The following is a 13100-nucleotide window of genomic DNA, read 5'->3' on the forward strand; positions in this document are numbered from 1 at the left end:
ATGAAGGCACAAACACACACACAGACACACAGACAAATCGTCATCATCCTCACAATCCATCCATTCAGACTCCTCCAGCCATTTTAATGAGCAGCTGATTTTAAACAACACTGTCATAAACCTTTTGGTCAGTGTAACAAGCAAAAACATTCAACTGAATCATTTCTGGGGTTGGCTGCACATCAGAGGAGGGGATGATGAGAAAATATAGGCTCAGCGTATTGATACTGAGACACAACAGGCACTGGGCTATAATCCAAGGAAAGTTAACATTACAGCTATCCATTTTGCAAGTCACATTGCTCTGTTTGACAATCAATAACGATGTAACTGACCAAAATGAATGCACACTAGATAGTCACTGTGATGGGGTACAAGTACCTCTCTAGAGTTTGACAATAGATGTTCAGATGGTAAGAAAAAAGGAATAGCTGGAGATAGTAGCACTGGGTGGAGACAAAACATTTCTCTCATTACATTTTATGTGTAGAAAATGGAGTAGAACAAAACTCAAGAATAGTCATTTAAAGGCTCGTTCCATAAAGTGTCCCAGGAGATATTTTAAAACCTACCATTGGTGGGTTCATTTGTGACTCTTTGGACCTGTAGTAATGTCGGGTCTCTGAGGTGACGCGGTCTCTTTAAGACCGAACTGGCTGAGCCCAGCCGAGGGCCGCCCGGCAGCGGCAGCAGCAGCAGCAGCAGCAGCAGCAGGGGCGGTGCTCTCCTCCTCCTCCTCCTCCTCCTCCTCCTCTTCACTGACGCTATAGACCTGTCAGCATACGGTGCGAGTAAATCTGTCTCGTTCTCTGTGTCGTTTACTAGCCTGAATTTGAAGCGAGGCCTTTCCGAAGGAGTCCGTGAGAGAATCCGTGACAGAAAAGAGGAGTGGTGGAGGGAGGGAGCGGGGAGGCGGACGACGGAGCTCTGTCGGCCGGGTGTGCTGGACACTGAGGCGGCCGCACCGCTGCTGCCCTGCTGCTGCAGACGCATTCACACTCAAGACAGGAGAGAAAACGACCATTTCTGTCGCTGGGTCTTTGGCTTCCTATAGATTCCAGCATGGAATGGACGAAGGAGGACTGATGCTTGTGGAGCTGTGAAGAAAACCTCGTTATTTGGGAAAAGTAGCATCTGGAAAAAGACTAGCGAGCGGTTTAAAGCCAGGAGCCACGGAGATTGACAGCGCTAGCAAAATGTCTGTCCCTGTAAGTATGTCAGCCCCGAGGCTCCCGAAATACTTCTTGTCCTGCAGTGATTCATGCAAGCTAGTTGGAGACGATTCGTTTTCGTGGTAGTTCAAGACGTGACATGTTGAGTCGATACAGGCTTGAGCCCTGATCCAGCCCAGCACACACCCTGTTCTGCGCCAAGCAGGTCCTCCATGATTAACGTCAAATGTCAGCTTGGAGAAGAGCTGTCAGTGTGATTGTCACCAGTGTTCACTACGACAATTGAAATGAAATATGTATTCTGTTGGACTACAGGGCCACTGCTGCCTCATCGTGAGTTAGACTGGCTGGAAGGAGCAGTGTAGTAAAGTGTGCTGTGAGCTCGGTACCGGTGGGCTCTGCTCGTTAGTAAAGATGCATTCATCTATCAAGTTGTGTGAGTGCTCTTTGGTTTGAGGCCAGACACTCGGTCTGTAGCGACACAGCCGGGCCAGTCAACACACTGAGACTTGACATTACTGCTGGAGTGTGCTGTATGAGGCCCAGGTGTGTGCGTGCAGGCTGCTGCGGTTACAAACGGTCTTGATGGAGCTTGTTGCGTTGCTCTTCATCACATTCCTTAGGATGTGTTTCACAGTCCGCCTGAGGGTCTGATGGAGAGCTGTGTCAGTCATTCCAGTGTGTGCAGTCAGCTGCAAGAGAAATAGAAAGGCCTCATATTTATTGTGTTCCACCATTAGACATGTATATTATTGACATATTTCATCACATATGGATAAATGACTTCCAGTGTCTTTGTGTAATAATGACATTCTTAAATTCACCAACAGAGCATCTTGTGTCTAGTTTCAGACCTGTTTTCCTCTAACTGTAATGCTGCGGGCACAGTTTTTAGTATGTCCTTGTTTGTTGCTAATGCTGCATTTCTGTATGACTGAAGAATACATAACACCCCTAAACATGAACTCATTTTGTTTAGAAAAGTTTCCTCCACAAGGAGTTTGATGGTGGATCTGCTGAGGATCTGTTGAGAGCACATGTTTGTTGTCAGTCGACAAATAACTTCACATGTGGAAGCAAAGCCAGATATTATAGTAGCCATATTTTGTTTCTTCGATGTTTCACTGTTGGGAGGAACATTGAACAAACATTTCTCAAGAGCAGCTCCTGAAGGGAAGACCAAAGGAGTTTCAAGTTTTTCGATCGCTAGCTTATGTAGTTTTAGCAACCTCAGAAAATTAGGAAGTTGATTATTGGGCTAAATCCATCTCAGAAAGGCAGCAGTCTTAAAAGTTAAACCTCCTCAAGTCCATTGCAAACAGGAGTTTGAAGTATTGGTGCAACTGAATCCAATTTCATCGAGGTTCGAATAAAAACTGACTGTAGTATAAAGAACTGTTCCAGTACATTGATTCATTATCTGTAACCATGTATCTTTTGCAAGTCTAAGTTTTGCATGACATAAATTAAAGTTAAACCGTGATTTAATTGGTTTTAAAGATTATTCCTTGTTGGTGTTACCCATCCTTCATCTTGTAACTTAGGTGAGAGGGTAGAATCACAGCGTTACGTACGTGTTTAGCTTAACGTACACATTTTCAGCACATAACGTTGTTACGACGTGATGAGTTTTGTTTTGCTGTCAGCTCAGACTGACTGTGTAGCAGGCTGTAGTGGGGAGTAAACACACATAAAGGCGGTTTAAAAATGGATTGCTTTGAAGTGGCCAAACCTTGTAATTACATCTCCATGTGATGCATTGGCAACCCCAAAAGACTTTTTTTCTGATAAGCTAACATTGTGAAAGAAGGGTCTATAAGACTGTTAACATTTTTCTGAGCATCACAACCCCTGCGAAAGGAGTCGTTTTACTGTTAAAACTGAAGCCATTCAGTCTGATAAAATTTGATATGTTTAGAAAAGCTGCACGATTAAATTATTTTATCCCCATTCAGGTCAGTCATGCTTAACTGGAAGTTTGCTGGCTCGGTGGGTGGAAGTCTCTAGTGCATGTGTTATAGCAAGGAAGATCCAGATATTTTTATTTCCAAGTAGTCGAGCTTTTTTGGTTTCAAAACGTCACACCCAGCTTCAATTAGAAGTTAGAAGCTCGCATATAGTTCATGCACAATTATAATGTCTAAAGAGGCTCATGAAAATCACATAGGAGAGAGCCCACTCAGTTGAGTTTGTGGCAAAAAATTTTACGTGTTGTTTGTGTCTTTTACTGTATATAATAATTCATATTCAGTCAGAAAGTAGAACTGAAGTGCTAGTCATTACAAGATTATGAGTAGACAAAACATTTCAAAATGGACCTGCATTATTTAGCATTTTGTGACTTTCGATCAAGTACGTTTTGAAGATTTCTTAAAAATAGTCTCATCTTGTGATCTGACTGTATCATCACCAGTGATGGGACTAAGAGCGTTGAAATAAAAGGCATTACCAATGGCATTATTTTTTTCAGTAACGGGTAATCTAACTAATTACTATTTCCATCGTTACAACACCGTTACTGACAATTAAATGTGGCGCGTTCTAAAGTGAAGCTACTCATTGAAGCTGTTGTCATCCGACTTGAAGAGCGATATATATTTTTTATCTCGTCTGAGTTGTGTCATCAGTTGTGCCTTGCTCCACTTTGCCAAAGGCACTACACTATATAGTTTGCAGCAGAAACGCCTGATCAACTTTATATAAAACAAACTTACAACAGTGATAGCTAAATGAGTTGCTATAGATTGCAGGCCGACTAATATTGTTTAATGAACCTTTACATCTGTTGTTGATTGTTGGGCTTGGGTTTGTCTTGTTACACTTCAAACATATTTTTGGAGCATGCAGTACCTCTGAGGTTATTCTGGAGAATATTCTGCTCAGTATTTGTCATTATTTTGGAAATGCACTGCACATATTCAGCATACTAAACAACCAGTAATCATAACAACACCATAAGTTACTGCTCTGTCGCTGGGGCCTCAAGAATAATTATTTTGAATCATAATTAATAGTTCTATGTCTTCTGCTAGAGGGCAATAGCTCTTACCCGAGCTGTTTATCTGAACGCTGGCTGGCGGTTGGATGCCACTAGCAGAGATCTTTGCCTGGTCTGCAAGAACTTATGTAAGGGCTAATGCCCTTCGAGGTGTCCATAATCAGGAATTAACTGACAACGCAGCGAACCGTCCGATGCGCTGTGGAGGACAGTTGCCTCTGCAAAGTCCATCAGATAGGACGGACCATAGATACGACTTGGCATCGGGAGATATTCTAGTCCGCTCAGCGATGAGCCAGAAAGCTAACGCTATGCTAGCAACATTCCAAGTCAATAACATTGTTTCCGGTTGACAAACAGTAAATATAATTTGACATTATGTTTAACAACAAGACCAGCTAGCTAACCAGTCATGTCATTGTCCCCAATCACTATCAAGATTTTCACCAACAAATGATCGACCGTGTGTAACGTTACTGTGGCTGCAGCCTGAAGTAGAGAGTTGAACAGTGAACGGGATGTGAGATTATTCGCTTTAGAGGGGAAGTGTATTTTCTGCAGTGTGTGTGTTACAGTCACCACCCTGTGGTGTTCAGAGGATAAGGCACTGAAGGGCTGATGGACTGCACTCAGTGTTGGAAATAAAATATTCAGATTTTTTTTCATGTGGATATGCCAGCTAGCTTATTAATTTAGAGCAGTGGACAGAGAGTTTGACTGGAACTACTTAGTAGGATCGAATGCATGTGTTATGATTTTACGGGTTTACACGGATGTCTAGCAACTTGGTAGTTTAGTAGGTCCCTCAGTGACTTAGACCATTCTCCTGGAAATCCATCTGTACTCAGAGACTTGCAGGATTTCAAAGAGGAGATCGCTTCATCGATTTCTTCCACTGATATGTCTTTTATCAATTTTTTTTTCGTTATGTGGTCTACCCAGTGAAGGCAGGTCCAACTGGCTCAGAAATTCTTCAACCTTACCGGCATCAAATGGTTTGGACTGGGTGCACAGGCCTTGGAAACATTTCTCAAATGCTTTTTTAATCCCCTTTAATTCTTTTTTTTTTTTTTTTGTTAGAATACGGGTCAATAATTCTATTATAAATCTGATACAATTTTTCCCTGCAAAACTGCTCACATGTTCACTGTTCACATTCCTGTCATCATTATCCTCATTATCCTGTAGGTATGTTTTTAGCTCATTCTCTATTCTGTCCTTGAATCCAGTATTATTTAGCACACTTACATTTAATCTCCATGTTGTCCTTTTAGTTCTACTATCTAAATAGTTAGTAGTTTTAAGTGGACAGTGAAGTTGTCTGAAACATCTCTCTGGCTTATTTCACATTCCTTTATCCTGTGCCTCTCAGAATTGTGCATAAATAAATAATTGATCCTTGAATAGTCATCATGGTGGTTTGAGAAGCTTTCTTTGTGTTCTTCACTTGTTAAATGGGTTTTTTGCTTTTTTTAAAAAAAATAATTTGCTTCTTTTCCTTGTTTACCATTTTGATATAATTTTTCTCCTCGTTTGGGCATGTCAAGCCGTTCACATTAAGGGTGATAACCTTGAATTCTTTGTTATGCAGTGATAAACCAGAGTTCTCTTAAACACTCACCAGTGATCCCCCACGACAATGAACAAGAACTATGAACAGTAAGCATTGCACTATATTGAGCTCTATTGAGCTATAGCAATAACTATCAATAAGTAAAAACTGGGCTTCCATCAAAGAGGTCGCCCCTTGACCTCTTGTGTAGGGGGACGTTCTGACCACAAGGTGTCAGGGCCCCCTCGGGATAGTGGTGTGGGTGGCTGTTATTCAAACTCAAAAGACCGACTACCTTAATCTCAAATTAAATATAACTTCGGCCAAAGGTAAGGTAAGGTAACTTTATTTGTACCCAAGGGTATATTTGGTTGCAGTTAAGAAGAACTGGCTGCTTACACACACACAGACAGCATTTATGACATCGACAGTGACACAACAGTGAAAACAGTGCTCCAGACACGGAAACATGGATAAAATGTATACAGTAGGTATTGGTATCAAAAGAAAGAAAGTCAGACAGTGTCCTCTAAAGGACAGCACACAGCTAACAGTTCAAACCTTGTTTGTACTTGCTCGGTTGCTGTAATGTTGTATCCTCATCCTTGCCTCCATTAGCCGTAAATGGTTTAGTATTGATTAACCAGTATTCTGTGACAGAGCTTTATTGATTGATAGACATGTAGGCTATATGTACAATTCAGGAATCGAATGCTCTCTCTCAACCAAATAGTTGTTCACATTTTCTTAAATCTGCAGACTTCATCAAGACACACTGCATACTTTGTGTGTGTGTGTGTGTGTGTGTGTGTGTTAGCTATCATGGGTGTAAGATTATTTACAAACTGAATTACTACACTCATTACAGTAAATGCATGTACATTTTTATGAAGGACAACAAAAAAAAAACTTCAACTGTCCTCTCTTCTCTTTTGTTGTACAGTATGTTTAATTTTGTCTCTGCCCTTTTCTTTCAAAACTATTTGTCTCATCTGGCTCCTCCCTCTACCAGCCTGTCTCACTTTCTCCTTGAATCAATGAAGACATTCATTTATCCAACCATTTTCCCTTCCTCCATCCATCCTCCCAGTCAGACATGCCTCTTCCCAGTCTGTCTGTGCTTGACCTATGGCCTCTGTCATGATGGGGTCTACATCAGGCCTGATTGGATGATTTACACACTGTGGAGAGGCAGCAGAGGAAGCGGGGGGGGGGGATGGATGGGGGCAATGAGAAGCAGATAATGAAATGCTAAATGGATTGAGGAGAAAGGGAAAGATAGAAAGAGATGAATGATTTGAAGAGATAGATATTACTCTGTTCGACTGAAAGATGGAGGGCTTTATATAATTTCCCCTGCAGATTTCTCAGTCACCTTACCTCACTCCCTCATTATGCATTGTTCATTATTTCTATTGAACCATCTCTCACTTCACTTCCCCATTCTTCCTCCTTCTTCTTGTCTTGCATAGAACATTTGCCATCACATTCCAACACCCAAGGATTAGTGAGTCCAGACCTGAGGTGGAAATCTGTACTTTGTAAAATGATGGAACCATAATAAGCATTGTTGTCCAACTTGTTGGACAACAATGCTTATTATGGTTAATAATTATGGTTTTCCAATTCATTTTATTGAGGCTATTCCAATTTGGCTGCAGGGGTGCATGCCATACGGGGGTCCGCAAAAAAATTGCAGCCGACTGGGGCAGAAAAGTTGAAGCTGATCCAACTTTTGGAGTAACACAGCCCAATCACATAAGTAGCTTAACAACATAGCGTGTTTGTCTTTCATCAAACAGATTAGTCACATCACGTCACACCAACCTGCACAGCGGGATCCAATGTGAATCCAGCTGCCCCGGGATGCTTCCGCTTGAAGTGCTCCAGCATGGTGGTAGTATTGCAGACATCCTACGCATCGACGCATGTTGCGTATGTCGAAGTGTCTATGTAATTGTAATCTTTTACATGAATTATAAATGCATAATGAATAATAATAAATGATGACCATGACGATGATGGTGTATGTCTTTAAACTTTGCCACATTTTTGTAAGTGTGGGGTTTGAATTAAGTGCACCAGAACGCCAGGGCTTATCTGGCAGTGACATCTCCTGTTCGGCCTGCCAGATCAGCAGGACAAAACATCAACAAAAGTAATCTGAATTAAAACCTAAAAAGTATCTGCAGTGCTGCTGCATCCTATCCTTGTTTGGTCACGCCCACCGCCTGGCATGCAGCGTGCACTCTGCTGCTTTTGGCGGCTAGGTCTGTGGTTTTAGATGGAGAGCGGCAAATTGGGGGTCTGTTTTGGTCCACTGATTTGCCGCCTCGGAGGTTACACTTATTTCCGCCTCAACTGCTATCTAAATCTGAGGCGTCAATGTGCCGGCCACTGCCTGAGATGGGCGGAGGTGTCGATGTCCTGCACTGTTGCGCGACCCACAGCCGGGAGGAATTTTAAAACCAAAAAACAGCTGATCACAGCAGTCAGTCCATCACTTCATTCACGGACATCAAGATGAGCAACCGGACAGCTGCTGAGATCCGGGAGACGTTAGCGTCTCCTCGGTCTCTGTAGCTGTTTGGTTGTGTCCGCTTGTTGTTGTAGCAGCAAGCTAGGAACGGTTGCTATTTTCAAATTAAAAGCGCCCCGCTAAGAAGCCAGTTCTAAACTTCAATGTGGTGCAATGTAAAGCTCTTATTTTGAAGACAAATTGGTTGTCACTGTTCACTGCCCAACTTCGAGCTTCATGTCGTGTCACATGTTTATGCCTACCTCAGTGGCGACTTTTGGAAAAGGACGAATATTAGGCCTCCATTTTAGAAAGACATCCTGGCACATTGCCGTCCTTACCTTGGAGCAAATGTGCCGCTTTTTCTTTCTGAAAAGGTCTACAGACATTGGAGGATGGCGGCAGCGTCAACAAAGTGGCTTGGTGGTCGGAAACGAAGAGAAGATATACGGACATATTTTAAATGTAACCCATAAGTATTGGAGAGTGCTGTTGGACAGAAAACTTTCATCTCCATATTTCAACTTTTCAACTTTTTCCCAACATATTTCAACTGTTTTTTTCATGAATTGATGCCCTACTTCTGAGCTTGTAGATCTTATGACCTAAATTCATTTGTTAAAACACTACACTTCTTGTGTTTTTTTTTTTTTTTAACTAAAACTGACTAAAACTAGACTAAAACCTGTTTGAGTTTTCGTTGACTAGAACAGGACTAAACTCACATATCACATATAGAAATGACTAAAATTTGAGGAAAACTAAAACGCATTTTAGTCCAAAAGACCAAGACTAAATCTAAAATGGCTGCCAAAAACAACACTGGTTGCAGGGAAATAAGCAGATGAGAGTGACGCAGGCTTACTTGGCAGTGGGAAATCAAAGACTGCTGTGTCCAAATCTCCAACGAGACGTGACTAACTAAGATCTGTCTCTACCAAAATAATACTTGGTGCTCAAATGCAGTCAGAGCAGATGGACAGCGTCTACCATACGTAGAATTGTCAGAATCACCTGTGTTTTTGTTGTTGCTGTGTACATTCCTCAGGATGCAAACAAAAAAAGCAGGAATTGACAAAACAACAACATCATGATGGATTCTTTATTAAAGCTGGTGATTTTAATCAAACAGACCTTTACCCAAGAGAAAGAAATATCCTGGACCATGTTTATGCAAATATTCCTGGCAGCTATAAAGCCCTCCAATGTCCTCATCTGAGCACCTCATCTCATCAGACCACATTTCCCTGCTTCTTCTTCTACTTTCTACCAGCTGATTAAAAGGGTCAAGACTTCAGTAAAAGTATGTATGGTGTGGTCATACAAAGCTACAGCAGCCCCACTGGACTGTTTTGAGTGCACAGACAATAACTGAGAGATTTTGCTACTTGGGATAAAAACATCAATCTTGAGGACTGTTTGTCTTCAGTGACATCCTGTATCAGCAAATGATCACAAAGACCATAAGCTCATTCACCGACCAGACGGCCTGGAATGGGGAGGTGAGGGCTCTATACAGAGCCAAAAAGCTGCCTTTTGGTCAGATGACAAAGAAGCAGACAACAAGACTGAACGTCACTTCAACACCAATAACACATAAGATATGTGTGACGATTCAAAATGTCACAGGCTACAAAAGTAGGAGTGCACCCATCTTGTGTTTGGCTACACTGCCAGATGAGCTTAACACCTGTTATGCCCACTTTGAGCTCTTCACCAAAGACTATGTTGTAAAGTTTACTCCACCCTCAGAGGGCAGGCCACTGTCAGTAACCACGGGATGTGAGAAAAATCCTTCTGAGTACAGAGCTGACAGATCCACGGAGGATGCCCTATACACTGTCCTCAACTCGGTCTTCAAAAAAACCTTGAAAATAACAACTACAGCTACATCAAATGCTGTTTGTTGAGTTCAATCAGTCAATCAGTCAATCTTTATTTGTATAGCACCAATTTGCAGCAAATGGTTCTGTATCTGTTTCTGCTGACGCACCAACAGACTTCAGAGCAGCTTTATTCCACAGGCTGTAAAACTCAATTAATCCCCAACACTATACTCTTTTAATAGTGTGTATAGATTTGTGTTGTTTTTGTTGGAATTTAAAAAATGAGAAATACCCTTGTACCTTGTACCTTCTAAAAGTAAGAAGTAGTATAGAATGTAAACACTACATGTCAAAATTTGCACTGTATTATAGACAGCTGCTTTAGAATGACAAACACTAAATATCTGGCCTGAATGCATAGGTGATGCATGGTATTTGTAATTTTGTAATCACTTTCTGAAAGCACACGTTATTTTGAATGAGTTCATAGTCAAAATGGATTATTACCGTTTTAATAAGCATGCTTGTCCTTTAGCAGATAGTGTAGACTAGTGTTGGGTGGTATGACCAAAAATGTATATCACTGTATTTTTCAAAATTCTAACAGTTTCACAGTATGTGATGGTATTTTTTTTTCCCATGCATAATCGGGTGTTCACAGCATTTTAACTGGTTGAGAGAGGAATTACTAGCCCCTTTTAGATAGAAAAGGCGGCACATTTGCTGCAAGGCTGCACTCTGCCGCCCTGTCCATCTAAAAGGGAGGTTTAACATTCCATCTTTCTCAAAAAGCCTCCAACAGGAGGCCTCTAACAGGAAGCAGGACAAATTTGTCTTCAAAATAAGCGTTTTACATTGCACCCCATTGGAGTTTAGAACTGGGTTTCTAGCGGGGGGCTTTTAATTTGAAAGTAGCGACCATAGTAGTGAACAACACGCTGACAGCTACAGAGACCGAGGAGACGCTAGCATCTCCCAGATCTCAGCCGCTTTCCAGTTGCTCATCTTGATATCCGTGGATGAAGTCATGAACTGCCATGTCTATCCTAGCCATCTTAACGTAACACCAGGGCACCACTGTTTACCCTCACCATGCCTCGCAGTTGCACCATGCCTGTTTAGAAGCGCAACATTGAAAATAGTCTGGTCTGAAACAGCATTGTGCAGCGCAGCGTTGCGTTCCGTACATTATGTAATCAAATTCACAGCTATGGCGGTATATTAAAAAATCATATCATAATGAAAATACACATCGATATTCGGTGTGAACCGGTATACCGCCCAGCACTAGTGTAGACCGCCTAATACCAAGAGGGAGAACTAGTGATGATCTCTTCATGTCAGTCGCAGAGCTTATTTATCTAACAGTTTGTGTTGTCCTCAGGGAGGGTGGTAAATGAGACAAGAGCTAAACACCTCCTCATCCCCTCCACCTTCATCTCTCAGTTGAAAACAGTCTGTCTATTGCTGTTAACCTCCATCTAAATAGTGCCTTTACTTCATTCTGCTCATTTCCTCTTCCTCAGTTCCCAGCATCCCTTTCTCATTTTGCTCTCAGCCTTTCAGTCCTGTCTCTGTCTGTATCTACATCATCTATCCAGTCCACATCTTTCTACTACAAAACTCTTTATCCCACACATATTCCATCTATCCATCCCTTCCCATCCGGTCTCAGTTCAATCATACTTAACACACACACACACACACACACACACACACACACACACACACACACACACACACACACACACACACAGTGAGAGAGCTATGACTTTAATCTGCCCAGATGCCATTCTGGGAATTGGTTGTGAACCAAGAGGCCAAGCAATTTTCTCCTCACAAACGCCATTCCACACCACTGAGCTGTGTGTATGTGTGTGTTTGTGTGTTTGTGTGTGTGTGTGTGTGTACATGGCACAGTGAGACAGAACCTCACCAGCATACAACATACAACTATGTGGTGCCAAATGTCCAGCAGGCAATTTTTTTGAGAGTGTGTGTGTGTGTGTGTGTGTGTGTGTATACATGGCTGACCACCCAAGCTGCAGTACCTAAATGTCTGTTTGTGTATGTATAGTTGTTTAAGTTCAGCATATGCTCCCATTGGTTACAAATTCTTAGAACCATGGAAAGAAACAACAAATGAAAACAAAGGTCATTTGTGAAACTCTAGAATGTGTCACTGCATAAACTAATTGAAACCTGCAGATTGTTAAAATTATTCCACCAAATGTTTTACATTGATGTTCTTCTTCAACTAGACTTTTATTTATGCGTGTTTGATATAACTTCTATCATGACTTCTATAATTAATAATCACATAAAGCAGGTGGTGTTCTATACTGATGCACTTGTCAACAAATCCCATGGGCAGACTAGGGATGTTTGAGTTCCAAGGTGTTTCAACTCAAGTTTAACTTGAGTAGTCAAGTTCTCTTTAAGTGAGAAAAGTCAAAATTGAGCACAGTTTAGTTTAAAATAAACATTACCTGAAGAATTGTTGTGCCAATATAGCAGAAAAAAGATTATACTGTATAGAATATATAGGTGTGTGTTGTCAAGGTGAAATTACATATGACAACACATTTTGATAGTCTTGTCAAAACATTTAGACGCTTTTCTCTGGGAACTTCCTGCCTTATATTATCCATTTAGTGGACATTATGTGTTTTTTCGAGTATAACAAGATGATTGGGTTTTCAGATGAACAAGTTGGTAACCTCACATCTGAAGTGACATGTTAATTTTTTTTTTTAACTAAATTAACATAGCAGTTGATTATAATAAGGTACACACTTCAGCTGGCTGTACACGAGGGTCTGCTGTCACAGCGCAGCATCATAGACTCACCTGCTAGCACAAGGAAGGTGGTCGGCAGTTGCAGTAGCATATGTAGAATAAGAAAGAGCCATATGAAAGTATATACTTTATTTCAACAAAATAGAAAAACTATTAAGGAACAGCTTGGATGCAGGTACTTTTTTGTAGTTGTAGCTGCCTGTAGCTGTATAATCCAGGAAAAGTATCAGATCGG

The 13100-nt window shown here is 41.4% G+C and overlaps 1 protein-coding gene across 1 annotated transcript in view; it reads left to right on the forward strand.

Annotated features, from left to right (window-relative positions):
- The first annotated feature begins 693 nt into the window (after positions 1–693).
- Positions 694–13100, forward strand: part of bcar1 (BCAR1 scaffold protein, Cas family member) — a 66912-nt gene continuing 54505 nt past the window's right edge. Inside the window, exon 1 of the mRNA XM_037107004.1 lies at positions 694–1208. Within this exon, the coding sequence (XP_036962899.1) occupies positions 1197–1208 (12 nt within the window). The 5' untranslated portion in view covers positions 694–1196. The remainder of the gene's footprint in view (positions 1209–13100) is intronic.

The sequence above is a fragment of the Acanthopagrus latus genome, chromosome 8 (genome assembly GCF_904848185.1).
Source record: "Acanthopagrus latus isolate v.2019 chromosome 8, fAcaLat1.1, whole genome shotgun sequence".
Taxonomy (NCBI): Eukaryota; Metazoa; Chordata; class Actinopteri; order Spariformes; family Sparidae; genus Acanthopagrus; species Acanthopagrus latus.